Source organism: Lithobates pipiens, unplaced genomic scaffold (assembly GCF_037356315.1).
Source record: "Lithobates pipiens isolate NorthernLeopardFrog02 unplaced genomic scaffold, aLitPip1_a1.2 Scaffold_16, whole genome shotgun sequence".
In the NCBI taxonomy this organism is placed as follows: Eukaryota; Metazoa; Chordata; class Amphibia; order Anura; family Ranidae; genus Lithobates; species Lithobates pipiens.
The window spans coordinates 404,657,304-404,671,223 of record NW_027507748.1 but is presented as its reverse complement, the minus strand read 5'-3'; the positions used below and the strand labels follow the sequence as shown (position 1 = coordinate 404,671,223).

Below are 13,920 nucleotides of genomic sequence, written 5' to 3'. Positions count from 1 at the left end.
TCCATAGCAACATACACTCCTACCCTCAGTATTAGATATTCAATGAGAATGCTGGGGCCTGCTTGTCTTTTTTTTATACTATGCACTGGTCCTGAGGGAGGAATCAGATCCAAAGCTCTATCAGGAGTATGCTACCATGGATAGGCACCAGGAAAGGAAAATTACAGTAAGTATTGATATAATTTTCCATTTTTATGTTGTCCACATTTCAACCCGAACCAAAGCCCTTATTTTGATTTTCAGGTTAGAGCAATGAAATGTTTATTTGTGTGGACATTGTTCAGCTGCTTTCAACTAATTTTTTATTGAATTGACAAGGAAATGACTAAACACTCTGGAATTTTTTTTATATTATTTTCGAGAGACACAGATGGTAGAATGCAAAAAATGTATTTCATCAAAATTCAGTGTAAAGCAATCATAACTGCGAAAAGAAAAAAAAAAGATAACAGAAATGCACACATGTGCAAATTAAATAAATAAATACTCAGACCCAACAACACTCATATCAGAAATTGTGGATTAATGTAAATAAATCAAAAATGGGTGGATGCAACTTTTAGAAAGTTTTTAATACTCACAAAAGCTGTTAATTTTTCTCTAAGTACATTGATTTCTTCTTTTAATTTTTGCTCTTTTGATCTCCAATCTGCCTTATGGACCTCCCGACTTAAGTCCTTCTCAGGTCCTGGTGAGTGCCGAGTGGCTTCAAGTAATAAAGCTCTCAGTTCATTTAGACTCCTACAGTATGATAGGAAATAAGATAAAGTGAAAAAAAAATGCAACAATTTACTTATTTTAGTCTTACCTGGAATTAATAAAGCATATACAATATTGTGTAAATGCATTTCCAATGTAGTAATATATATAAAGGACAAGGTATGAAATAGTATGATATAAAGTATATTGCAAAATCTGTCATTGTTAAATACTGTAAATGTCTATATTTTTTAAAAATGAAACCAGCGTTTCCCAAATTTTATATAATCTAACAAAATTGGCACACAATGTCCTAAATGTCTGGGTTTTTTTCACAGATGTTTGGGTTTTATGAGCAAAACTGCACCATGAGATAGTATGCCCACTATTTTTGCAAAAGTTAGTGGCAGAATATAGTTGGGGTATGCTTCATTATTAAGAATAATGGAAGCATCTGCTTCTTATGATATAAATGGCCATAATAATAAGCAAAACTTATGATTGGATACTGGTTTTCTCCAAAGTTATAGTGATTATTTAAGTCTTAGACAATTAGAAATGCATATTAACCCTGTTACTGTAGTAGTGCAGAGATATCAGAGATTGGCAACTATTCTTAAATTATTTGGGGACATGTTGAAAAAGTTTCCAAAATATCTAAATAGTCCCTAAACTGCATTAAAAATAAAAGAAGTGACATTAACAACTACAAACAAAAATACATTTTTCATAAATGTCCCCCACAGTGTGCAACTACTGTATAGTATAGTATAGTATAGTATAGTATAGTATAGCATAGTATAAGATTATAAGGCTAAACCTGTGCAAACTCCTAAGCCCTTGTACACACAGTCTGAGAATCTGTCGGAATGAGTCTTATCGGACTGTGTCGTCAGATAATCCGACTGTGTGTGGTATGCATCGGACTGATTCCGTCCGAATCTCCGTCCGACCCAATTTTCCAACTTGTTGGAAATATTTCCCGACCAACTGGGCCGGACGGACCTAATCCGATCATGTGTAGAGCATTTTCATCGGACCAAGTGCCACGCATGCTCAGATCAAATTCCTACATCAAAGCTATTGGCTACTAGCCTGAATGTAGTCCCATCGTAACGAAATTACGTCATCACGTTCTGAAAGATCGTATTTTTCGCCAACTTGGCCAGACCATGTGTATGCAACAGTTTCGGACACAATTCGTCGGACTAAATCCGACGGGCAAAATCCGACGGATTTGGTTGGCAAAATCTCCGACCGTGTGTACGTGGGCTAAGTCACAGTCCACTGACAGGTTTTATAGAAAATAAGTAGAAATGTGCTGGAATAAAAGAAAAAAATTAGGTAAATGTTCCACGTGTCATGGTTTGTATACCATTTAGTTTACCTTAGTCACCCACCAGATGCTTACATTTTTCATACTGAGACCTTGTCTCAATATGAAAATAGCTCAAAATGGAACATGCAATTTAAAGATGAAGTTTAGGTAGGAATTTTATTGCATAGCTACAATGTAAGAATGCATATCTCATACCTGAGTGATCTCTGTGAAAAATCGCAAATCACTGTAATAGTTGCTGCTAGTACAGTGACACTATTAATCTTTTGGTTCCAGTGTTGAGCATCTTTCCCTCTGCATAGCAACCACAGGGAGGGGTCACTCACTTGGCACCATCACCAATAACAGAATTTCTTGTATTTTTTTTTTTCAATTAATAAAAGGCAATCTGTGACCGGATGAGGTGGAGATTGTGGAGTCACCCCTCCTACCTCTTCACGTCATCCATTCAGACTAAACCTGGTATTCACTGAAAAAAGTACCAGGCATGGTTTTTCTATAGATATTTCTTCGGATCCTAAGCCTTGCCTCCTGGGCATCTTGAAGGATGTAGTGCAGGATGCATTTCTTCGAGAAACAGCTGGTAGGGCTCTGTTCCAGGCTGTAAGCTTATCCTATTCCAGACTGTACCAACGATGCATATGTGAGTTGATAAGATGAGCACCACACTTACATATGAAATACTGATTTAAAATAAGGTCCAAGGCTATAAAAAGTACTGACTAGCTGTTTTGGGTTACAGCTAAGCTTATGGGCACAAATAAAGATGCTACTGTTCATAATGTTACAGTTCACGTGAGGCGAAAACTTTACCGCTATACATGTCAATGTCAGGATTAGGTTATGTGACCATTCTTTGACATTGCATTTCCTTATGTATGGAATCTCTGGAATGTTTTTTTTTTCCCTCTATGGTTTGTTGATCTTTTTCCAGATAAAAAAAAAGAAAAAAGAAAAGGCATTTTCTATTTTAGTGACTGTAGCCAACAGGAAAAATAGAGGGTGAATCTGCCCAGTGGGACACAGCTAAATAACTTGGTTAGAACTCTTCCCCACTTAACCCAAAACTGAAAAGAGAGGTTTTAGGTATGCATACATTTTAGGATCTCATGAACTGCTGATTCATTTATTGTCACTCACCTTTCTTTTTTTAGCAAGTCTTGGCTGATCAAGACAAACTGGCCTGATGCGTCATGAGATTTCCTAGAAAAAGCTTCTAGTTCCACTTCTAGCTTCTTATTGTCCTTCACTAATGAATCCACCTTCTTGTCTCCTGATTTACATTTACTCTCAAGTGCTGTAGACCACAGTAATTACAGATATTATAAATACAATAATATTTCTGCAATATTATCTTAAAGGCATCAAGTTGAATTATTTAATTACTAAATAGTAAAGAATGTTCCATTGTTAATTCCTTTGTACATACACGGTTAAGTTTTTCAAGTGAACATATGTTTCACTTTAAAAACGTAACCATGTACAAAGGAATTAATAAATGAATTACACTTGTGATGTTACTGTCTATTGTGCAAATGGGTGTACTATAACCATTGTTCCTAGGCAAGAAAGTTAAACCTTCCATATACCAGCAGGGACTGGATGAATTTTCGACCAGTCTGTGGGCTCCCTCTGCACTTATCAGAAAATTGTCCAACAAGAATTAGCTATAGTTACTGATCAGTGTATTCTGACTGTGGCTGGTGGTCATAATACAATGTCCCAGCAGAGAGGATCCACCTTCTTTGGTGGAAGCTGTTAAGCTGGGTACACATGGTCCGAATATCGGCCATTTCAGCTGGAACTGGCTGACTTTTAGACCATGACAGAAGCTGGTGCTGTGGGAAGGACCCAACAAGTCCACCCATTTCAGGCTATAGAAAACTACAAGAGGGGATGAAGACAAGACCAGTCACAAGGAGAGGGAACCACAGTGACTGGTCTTTATTACAGGAACTTAGTGCACAAAGGCAAAGTCACTGAATTACTGCACAGATCTGGAAGAAATGCACAAAGCACACCCAGATGCAAGTAAAAATACACAACTCTTGTATTTAAACATTTTTACTTATCCCGCAGTTTATCTTTACATTTTTAGGTTTGTACAGTGCTCTACTGCAGAATTTTCTCTGCCGTGCCACAAAATATCAATAGCCAAACATACCATTAATTTGAGCCCTAAGTGTTTCGATATGTGCAGACATGGAGGATACTTCTTTGTCTCGTTTGTTAAGTTTCAGCTGTAAATCTATATAAAAAGTAAGAGAGAGAAAATAAGGAAATTTGAAAGAAGAATTGAAGAAATATTAACAGTTTCAGTCTCCTTTAACCTTGTAATGCCAAAAGGTAAAACATGGACAGTTTTCAACTGCGCAACAATGCAACTTCAGCATATGTTAGTAAAAATTTACATATCATTGTACTTACTTAGTTTATTAGGGTAATTCATATTTATTTATTTTTTCAGGATAAATCTGACTTCATTTGGTGGTAAATGTTAATAGATATCTCCTAACTTTTTATTATCAAAGGAAAACTGGCCCAAAATATCATATTTTTTTAGAACCTAGCTGTATATGTCTTGTCAGTACCATGACCCACCAGTAAATAAACAATGAAATGCATTCTCCTACTCCTGACATATGTGACGTTACCATATATGTGTACATTATTTGTTTTTTTTGCCCATGGTAGGGTAAAAAAGCAATAACGCACATTTTGATTTTTGTTATTTTTATCCTACCTAAAATATACTGACCTTTGACCTGGACTTTGACATTTGACCCTGGTCTTGTCTGTTGATCCTGTCCCTGACATTAAAGTGATTGCAAACGATCACCTTGTAAAGCAACTCATTCAGTTTAAAATTTAAATGAAAGGCAAAACACTTGTGTATAGTTATAAAAACGAAAACATAAATACCCTTGCTTCCTCTTTTTTATAAGTGATTACATTCCCTCTGTTCTCAGTTGCATAAGATCTGGAGGTGTGGAGAAGAAGTCTGATCACTGGAGGACAGCAGACTCAGTTCCCAGCACAGCTAGAGAACTTATCACAGTGTGTTCTCCTGCTTTGTGTGGTAAGTTTGTATTAGGAAAGCAAAGGGATTGGCAGGAGCACCAGGGATTTCACAACAATGAAGCAAGTCAAAGAAAAAAGAATACATGGTACAGCAGACACATATTAGGAATAGGAAACGCTGGGGTAACAAAACACTTAGATCGAGCTCTGGTCTAGCTATATTAGCTTTATTATGGTTCATTTTTATTTATTTATTGAATACAGATTTTTATTTTTTTGTTTTACATTTTTTTCTTTAACTAGGAGAAAAAAAAAATAAAGTACAGTGGAACCTTGGATTACAAGCATAATCCGTTCCAGGAGAATGCTTGTAATCCAAAGCACCCGCACATCAAAGCGAGTTTCACCATAGAAGTCAATGAAAACAAAGATAATTCCTTCCATATTGACTTCTATTGTATGCAGTACCGCATGTGGCCAGAGGTGGGGGCACCGGAGAGACTTGTAAATACTCGGAGACCACTTGGATGCACTTGGAAACCTTTGGAAACACTTGTTTCCAAGTATTTCCGAGGGTTTCCAAGTACATCTGAGCGGCAAAGAGTGTCACTGGCGACCCCCGGGCCTCTGGCCAAATGTGGTACTGCACACTGCAGAGGCTTGAATCCTGCTCGTTTTGCGAGACAACACTCACAAACCGAGTCAGGATTTTTTTTAAATAATAGCTCGTATTGCGAAACACTCGTTAACCGCGTTACTCGCAATCCAAGGTATTACTGTATTTTTTTTGCCATTTGGAAGGAGAAAGAAAGTATTAGCGTGGGTTACACAAAATGATTACTGTGACAACCAATTACAGGCTATCACAGTGATCATGTCATTGGGAGCTGGTCTTCCCGGCTCCTGTTCATAAATATGAGACGCAGAGATGTCGGCTCACGCAATGTGCTGGGAGCACATTATGGAGCGTGCTTTCAGCACAAACGCAGATGCACATTCAGTATCTCACAAAAGTGAGTACACCTGTCAATATATTGTAAATATTTTGTTATAGAAGTGAGTACACCCTTAAGTGAAAATGTCCAAATTGGGCCCAAAGTGTCAATATTTTGTGTGGCCACCATTATTTTCCAGCACTGCTTTAACCTTCTTGGGCATGGAGTTTACCAGAGCTTCACAGGTTGCCACTGGAGTCCTCTTCCAGTCCTCCATGATGACATCACGGAGCTGGTGCTCCTCCCCCTTTGGTTTCAGGATGCCCCACAGACGCTCAATAAAGGTTAGGTCCGGAGACATGCTTGGCTAGTCCATCACCTTTACCCTCAGCTTCTTTAGCAAGGCAGTGGTTGTCTTGGAGGTGTGTTTGGGGTCATTATGTTGGAATACTGCCCTGCGGCCCAGTCTCCGGAGGGAGGGGATCATGTTCTGCTTCAGTATGTCACAGTACATGTTGGCATTCATGGTTCCCTCAATGAACTGAAGCACCCCAGTGTTGGCATCACACATGCAGCCCCAGACCATAACACTCCCACAACCATGCTTGACTGTAGGCAAGATACACTTGGCTTTGTACTCTTCACCCGGTTGCTGCCACACGCTTGACACCATCTGAACCAAATAAGTTTATCTTGGTCTCATCAGACCACGGAACATGGTTCCAGTAATCCATGTCCTTAGTCTGCTTGTCTTCAGAAAACTGTATGTGGGCTTTCTTGTGCATCATCTTTAGAAGAGGCTTCCATCTGGGGCGACAGCCATGCAGACCAATTTGAAGCAGTGTGTGGTGTATGATCTGAGCACGGACAGGCTGACCCCCCACCCCTTCAACCTCTGCAGCAATGCTGGCAGCACTCATACGTCTATTTCCCAAAGACAACCTGTGGATATGATGCTGAGCATGTGCATTCAACTTCTTTGGTCGACCATGGCGAGGCCTGTGTGGAACCTGTCAAGTTAAATCACATTATGGTCTTGGCATACCAATGTACAGTGCAGTATATCTTTCACCCACCCCCAGGCACCCCTGTGCTGCAGCAGCCACAATGAATTCCATTTCCCCCCCTGCCCCTGGATGCTGTCAGCTGCCTGCCACAGCCTGCCTCACAGCCTCTCACTCTCTCTATCTTTCTCAGTCCAAGTCCAACTAGCAAGTGGGGAGATGAGTGAAGGAAGATCACTCTGTCAGGGAACGAAAATGGGCAGCTGCAAGAACATGGATAACGGACGTGGAATGCACTGCGCATGCAGTCAAAAATTAAACAAAAGTCCCTCCACTCTGACCAGCACAGATTATCAGAGAGGGGCCCAGGAAATAGCAAACAGACAGCCCCCTAAGCTAGAGGTAGCGGCTGAGCGGGGATGTAATTTAAAAATCCATATTTTTTTTTATTCCGCACTGACTGTCTGTGAGGCTGCCCAGGCCCCCCATGCAGAGCTCAGTACGTCAGGCCCTTTACAACAGGGCCAGTTGTACTGGCTTATCAGTGGCCCTGCTTGGAAGAAGGCACACTACTACACCGCATATATATGTTATACCAGTGGCGAAGGATTAACATGTCTATATCCAAAAGTTTCTTTTTCGTTTTAGATAGCATTGGGAAGCCCTAAAACTCTTTCAGGAGTTTAGCTGGACTTGGAATAGTTATGTCAAATTTGCATGCAAAAACAGATCATTCCCTTGTGAGTTGTTCTATTTATGCACATAGCATTTGCACTGCTTTAGTGACTTCTTATAGACAGTACACTACACTAGTCAGTGCATTCATATTCAATAGGAAAAATACAAAACTGCATCCAAAAATCTGAATATAAGAACAATTTGTTACAGTTTAGAGGTCAAGTACAGAGTACTCTGACAAGAATGGGTAAGCAATGGCTGGCGTACGTCTCACATGGGATGTCTTGGATTGCATATTGACTTTGTGCCCATTACGAAGGAGCTACTGACCTTCACTATAGTGGCTGAGAATCAAGTTACTTCGTATACAAGAAGTAAATTTAAAGGGAGGGATCTGGCTTGATGAACTGATGAATGCCTGATTTCCTGTGTGCATTTAAATTAAAATATCCATTTCAGTTTACAAGGCTTATAAATCAGAACAGTCCACAAAAATAAGTTAGCAATGGTGTAATTCTCCCTGAAGCTGTATATGATATTTCCAGATTAAGAATCCTAGATATGAAGTAGAGTCTTTCTGCACTGTGTTACTGTGAGAACCAGTTCACACCAGGAATGACACTGTAACCTGCTCGCTCGCACTCATGTGCGATTTCAGCGCAGTGTGTTTTCAGCCCATTCATTTGAATTCATTTGGCTGATATCGAACTGCACCGTACCAAAAGTAGTGCATACACTACTTTAAAAATGCACTACAACTGGATCGATTAGTACTTCTGTAGCATGTGATCCAATGCAGGCAAACACACTGCATTTGTGACCTACATTTAGGGTGTTAGGATTTTCTGAAAGCAGAGGTCCTGTAGAATTAAATAGTGTCAGCTGCAATTTTTGTGTCACATGATATTTGCACAGCTGGCTATCAAACACAGATTTTCAGGAAACAATACATTAAAATGAATTTTAGGGCATACAAACACAATATAATATGCATTTGTTACACTTTTTAAAATGTTTTTTTTTATTTAACGTTCTTCCTATGACACGAGTGCTAACATGTAAAAACTTTGGGCAGGTGACAGGTACTGTGACCCCCATTGTCTCCTCTGTCCACCAAAGCATGTTTGATTAGCTGCTTCCATCCTTCCTGCTAACAGCCAAGGAGTGACAGCTCTGATACCAGAAGTGATGAAATCATTGTCGCTTCTGGCTTCACGAGATGGAGGGAACAGACCTCTCCTGTGTAAAGTGATCCTGACTGTTTACCAGAGAAACAGGAGAGACCAGGAACCACTGTGGACAGAACTGAAAAGAATATGGAAAGGGTTGAAATTTCTGTCAGGCTTTTGTTTCTATATGTGTCCTCCACTCGGGAGATCCTCCCTCACTTCCTGTTCCTCTGAAACCCATACAAGAATTTGGGGATGCAGACATCATACAGACAAAAAGGCATCGAGAGCAGTACAAACATTGTTAAAGGTTATAACTCTCCCTCACTTTAATAAAAACATGCTTCTGTTTTTGTCTGGGCTCCCAGATTGAGGGATTTCTCATCACTTCTTGTCCTGACAGGAAATGAGAACAAGTCTTTCCTATAAAGGCAGAGATGGCAGTAAAATGCTGACAGTAGCTCCAACCATTCCCCATTCCATCAAAAGCTTTATTTAGACTGGAGTTGGGCCCAGAAAGAGTTTATGGGGCTATAGTAATTAGACTATAAATTAATGACAGCAGACATGCATTACATCATTTTACTACAACCTCAGTGATGATACATAATCTGGTAAGTATTTTGAGATATATAGGAAACTGGCTCAATAACTCCTCATGCTACACCAACCAATTTGTGATGCATATTGACTCTCCGTGATCCCTGTCTGGAGTTCTAAATAGCAAATGAAGAAAGGAACCTCTTTCTATAAAACTTATTTCTTCTTAGAAACACAATTACATTGAGATAGATAAGGAAACTCCTGAAGATTTTGGGAACAATTTTCCCTTGACTTTTATCTCCGATTTTTCCCCAAGTGACAAACTCCCAAATCATCGAAAAAGGCATGACAAAGGCATCACATCCATGAGTCAGATGCTTCCGGACCTTGTCTCCACAAAGCACATATTTTCCATTACAGCAACTATAACAGATCTACCACATTTTGCTTTGGTCACTATCTACAACATGAACAAATTTTACATTTGCTCATATCTCATGACCAGACCATGACCAGAGGAACTACACCAAACACACAGTTCTCTACACTGTTTCAGAAAAAAATCTTCATCCTTCATACACCACACTCTTTAGAGGAACAGTCAACTTACCATGACCCTTATACAAATAATATTATTAAGTGGGCCATATTGACCCAACAAACACCAGAGGAGGCTCAGGACAGTATACAGCAAGTCTGGTACTGTCAAAGACAAGTTATGTTTGGAGAATTTGGAAGGAAATTCAATTCAAATGGATCCATATGGCCTACTGGGCCTTCAATATTCCACTTGAGTTCCCACTTCCCAACTGGCAGGTTTCTTGCTGTGTTATATAGTAACTCAAACTCCTTCACGTCATATGGTCCTGTTCTTGCAGTTTTGACAAAAGACACTACAATATATGAACAATACTACGGGCAACACTAGAGTCTTTCAGCTAGTGTTTTGTTTGTTTTTTAATGACATACCTGGGGAAAAATCTGATAAACCTAATCCATCATGATGGGAACACTTTTGTTTACTTAGTATAAAAAGGCCATACTGCCCAAATTGTTTCTCCTGCAGACCCATGTAGTAGCATATCTGAAAATCTGCTTAGGCTGATAGATAAAACATACGGTACATAACCTAGGTTGTGCCATAACGTTTTTTTAAATCTGGCCAAATTATCTTGTCAACCATTTTTTTGATATGTGTGTTGGAATACCTGGTCCCTAAATATTAATGTAAATGTATATTAAGGTGTAGATCTATTTGGTGCTGTAACCTTCCAGTTCATGTTAGTCAAAGTATAGCTGGTGGTTTTGCTGTTCTTTTTGTTCAATGCTCTCAATATAGGGAAAATAATTTTGCTAGATCGTTCTAACCTTTACATACTCACACTTACATATTAAATTGCAATGAATTTAATATGTCAAACGTTTGTTATGTTTATTTGTTACATGCTAAACAAAATCCATGGTAGCCAGATATGCTGGTCAACACATATTGTGATAGCATTTCCTGCTTTGGTAGGTATTTCTTGCTTTGGTAGGTAATTTGACAAAGGGGCAGCTCAAAATGAATCATAGTGATCCAGGTGGTAAACTGATGCATTGTGCATCCCACTTAGGAGTGATGACTTTACAAGGATAACACATTATGGTCCTCAAATTAATCTCACTATGGTGTGTAGGGATTATTTCATCCAGGATACTTAGTCTAGATTCATTTTCCACTTCCATTCTAGCTTTTCAAATGCACAATGTTACATAAGAGTTAAGAACCTTTCCAGAGTACAGAAGTGACACATGTTCTGGGTGTGTATGTAAGGCAGAGAAAATAAGACTTTCTCAGTCTGTGACCTTGACCTCCATGTTTTACCCCTAAGGCATCTCCAGCTGCTGACACATTGCACTGCAAGGATGATGAATGAACTCAGCAAGAGAAATCAGGATTATTTCAGGTCATCATTTTAGGTTATAAATTATTTATTTACCGTATTATTATCTATTGAATGATTTGATTTACATTAATCTTTCTTTTTATGTCTACATTATGGAAAGATGACTAAATGAAAGGAATATGAATACCAAAATACTGTACTTGTATGAGTTGTGATCTCTTGAGAAATTTTGGAAAAATATTTTACATGGCTTTTAGTGGATCATTCAAATAAAATAAAAATATTATGCATAAAAAATGCATCATATGTGGATTGGTATTTTCATTTGCTTTAACGCTTGGCTCAAATTTTGTATCTGTCATAGTTTATACACCAAATCCACAGATTTGTGTGTTAGTGGATTGTACTCTAATACTATACAAAGATTGCACAGCGTGGTAATAACAAGATCTGCTAAAAAGCTGAGCCGTCACGCTATCACAGCTGTGCCAAGGGGAGGAGGGAGTTTTTGGAGTTCTAGACCAGTGTTTCTGAATTTTATTACGTGTGTCTGCTGGTACATTTTTGGATGTACTGTGATACCGACATTGTGTTCTTGTGATGTTTTTTGGTTTATTCAAAATAAATGGGTTTGGCTGATCATAATATGCTAATGTCCAGAATATACTGGATACTGCACCAGCAGACAAAAGATTACCGGTATACCCTCTTCTCTGCCTTTGCTTTTACAAATGTACTCAAAAAGAGCCTCAACCACACACACACACACACACACACACACACACACACACACACACACACACACACACACACACACACACACACACACACACACACACACACACACACACACATCATCTATCATTCTTTGAGAAGGAGAAACCTCTGTCAGTTTTTTCCTACTAGCTGGGCTTTGTTAGGGAGTTTTCACTAAGCAGGAAGTGGGGTAAAATCTGCAGCAGGGACACAAACAGCAATACAAAACTTTTGCCTACTATAAGCCCCACTTTTATTCTGTCTGTGTTGCTGTTGGGAATTTTCTCTTTTCTCTTTTCAAACTTACTGTGAGTAAGGGGAAATCTCTATAATGGAGCCTAGTATAGCAGTAAGATTTGGTAAAGACTCAAACTCTTACATACTCTATTTAAAAGTAAAAAAAAAAAAAGTTTGTCAGGTCATAAACTTTAAGCTGGGAGAGTCAGAAAAGCTACTAAGCACGCAGCTGAAATGGCTTTTACCTGGGGTGCTGATAAGACAGTACAGCCAACCCTCCTGTACTGGGCCCAGGCCTCATCTGTTCAAAAGGGGGGCCTGGGCACTTGCTGAGCAGAAGGGTTGGCAGAACTATCTTATTGCTGACACTTGTGACTCTTGTGCAGTGCTGCCAGCTTCATCTTCTCTTTTCACCCTCCATCTGTGCAGTAGGGGGATCGGTACTAGTATCTGTGCTCTCTGCTGTCTAGGGCCCCTGCGTGACCCTTTCCTCGCAGTGCTACCAGTTCCATTTCTCTCCAGCTGGCAGCTGCTGAGGGCACACAGGAGGGTTATTTCAGGATGAGGGGCGGGGGTGGGGGCTCACCATCGTGAATGAACACACCACCCTGAATGAACACAGAGAGCGATCAGTACCAATTGCTCACTGTGGGGGTGCAGATATTGTTTCCGCGCCACTATTCACTTGTTCGACGGCAGTATCATTTCTTCTCTGGCTGCAAAGCATAGCATCACTGCTGTTGCATTTTAGCAAAAATATCATTTGATATTTTCAGAGGAGGGAGGCCCTGTCGTGTAAGCTATACGGGGCCCAGTGATTTCTATCAGAAGCCCTGGCTTTTACCTCCAAAGCATCAATAATTCTGTATAGCCAGCCTTATGATCCTATCCTCCCTTGCCAGACAACATAGCTAGTTATTAACCTCGCTTTCCTCCTTCCATAGTGGTGCTCCTTTCCTAACCCAGCCTGTGTCCTGCTCAGAAGATTACAGGAGGCTGATTCATAGTGAAGTAGTTACAATATCCTAATTTTTAAGATACAACAAATGATTCAGAATTAATGCACAGCTGGGTTACATGGCATATATTTAAATCTGCCTGGAATTCAGCTTTGAATAATACTCAAGGACTGTTTTGTGAAAACAAGGAAAGAGTACAGTCCTCCAGTACTGCAAAGTCATTCAACAATAGAATTTTATATTTATATTCAGATAAACACTGATATTGAAGACTATACCTTCCATTGTCTTTTTCATTTTTATTTTTTCCTCAGACATTTCATTTGTTTCAATCATCTGCAAGAGAAAATATACAAGAGAATGAATTATAAAGTCAGAATAGCTGCGTAACATCTTCCTGATTGCTTTAATGATTCATGATATCGTCGGCTTTTGTTTCATTAATACCTGAAGCTACCGAGTACAAAATGGGTTCACTCAGCAAATACTATTTGCGTATTTTCACAAAATCCTAGATCTGAGTGATGGAAACAAGAGAGAGTAACAAAACACTTTTTAACAATAGAAGGAATTTGCCCCCAATAAGAGTGCTTGAAGATTCAGCAGTTCTTGCTACAGCTAAAATAGTATGTGTTTTGGCTGATCCCGTCATCATCTGGATTAATAATACAATATGCTGCTAAATCATTTGCAC

The 13,920-nt window shown here is 39.3% G+C and overlaps 1 protein-coding gene across 2 annotated transcripts in view; it reads right to left on the bottom strand.

Moving 5' to 3' along the window:
* CLIP2 (CAP-Gly domain containing linker protein 2) overlaps positions 1-13,920 on the bottom strand; it is a 208,411-nt gene that overhangs the window by 13,537 nt on the left and 180,954 nt on the right. For both annotated transcript variants that reach the window (XM_077482366.1, XM_077482367.1), the window contains 4 exons: positions 13,505-13,562; positions 4,203-4,286; positions 3,179-3,335; positions 582-741 (listed from right to left, as the gene is read on the bottom strand). In XM_077482366.1, coding sequence (XP_077338492.1) covers positions 582-741; positions 3,179-3,335; positions 4,203-4,286; positions 13,505-13,562 — 459 coding nt within the window. The remainder of the gene's footprint in view (positions 1-581; positions 742-3,178; positions 3,336-4,202; positions 4,287-13,504; positions 13,563-13,920) is intronic.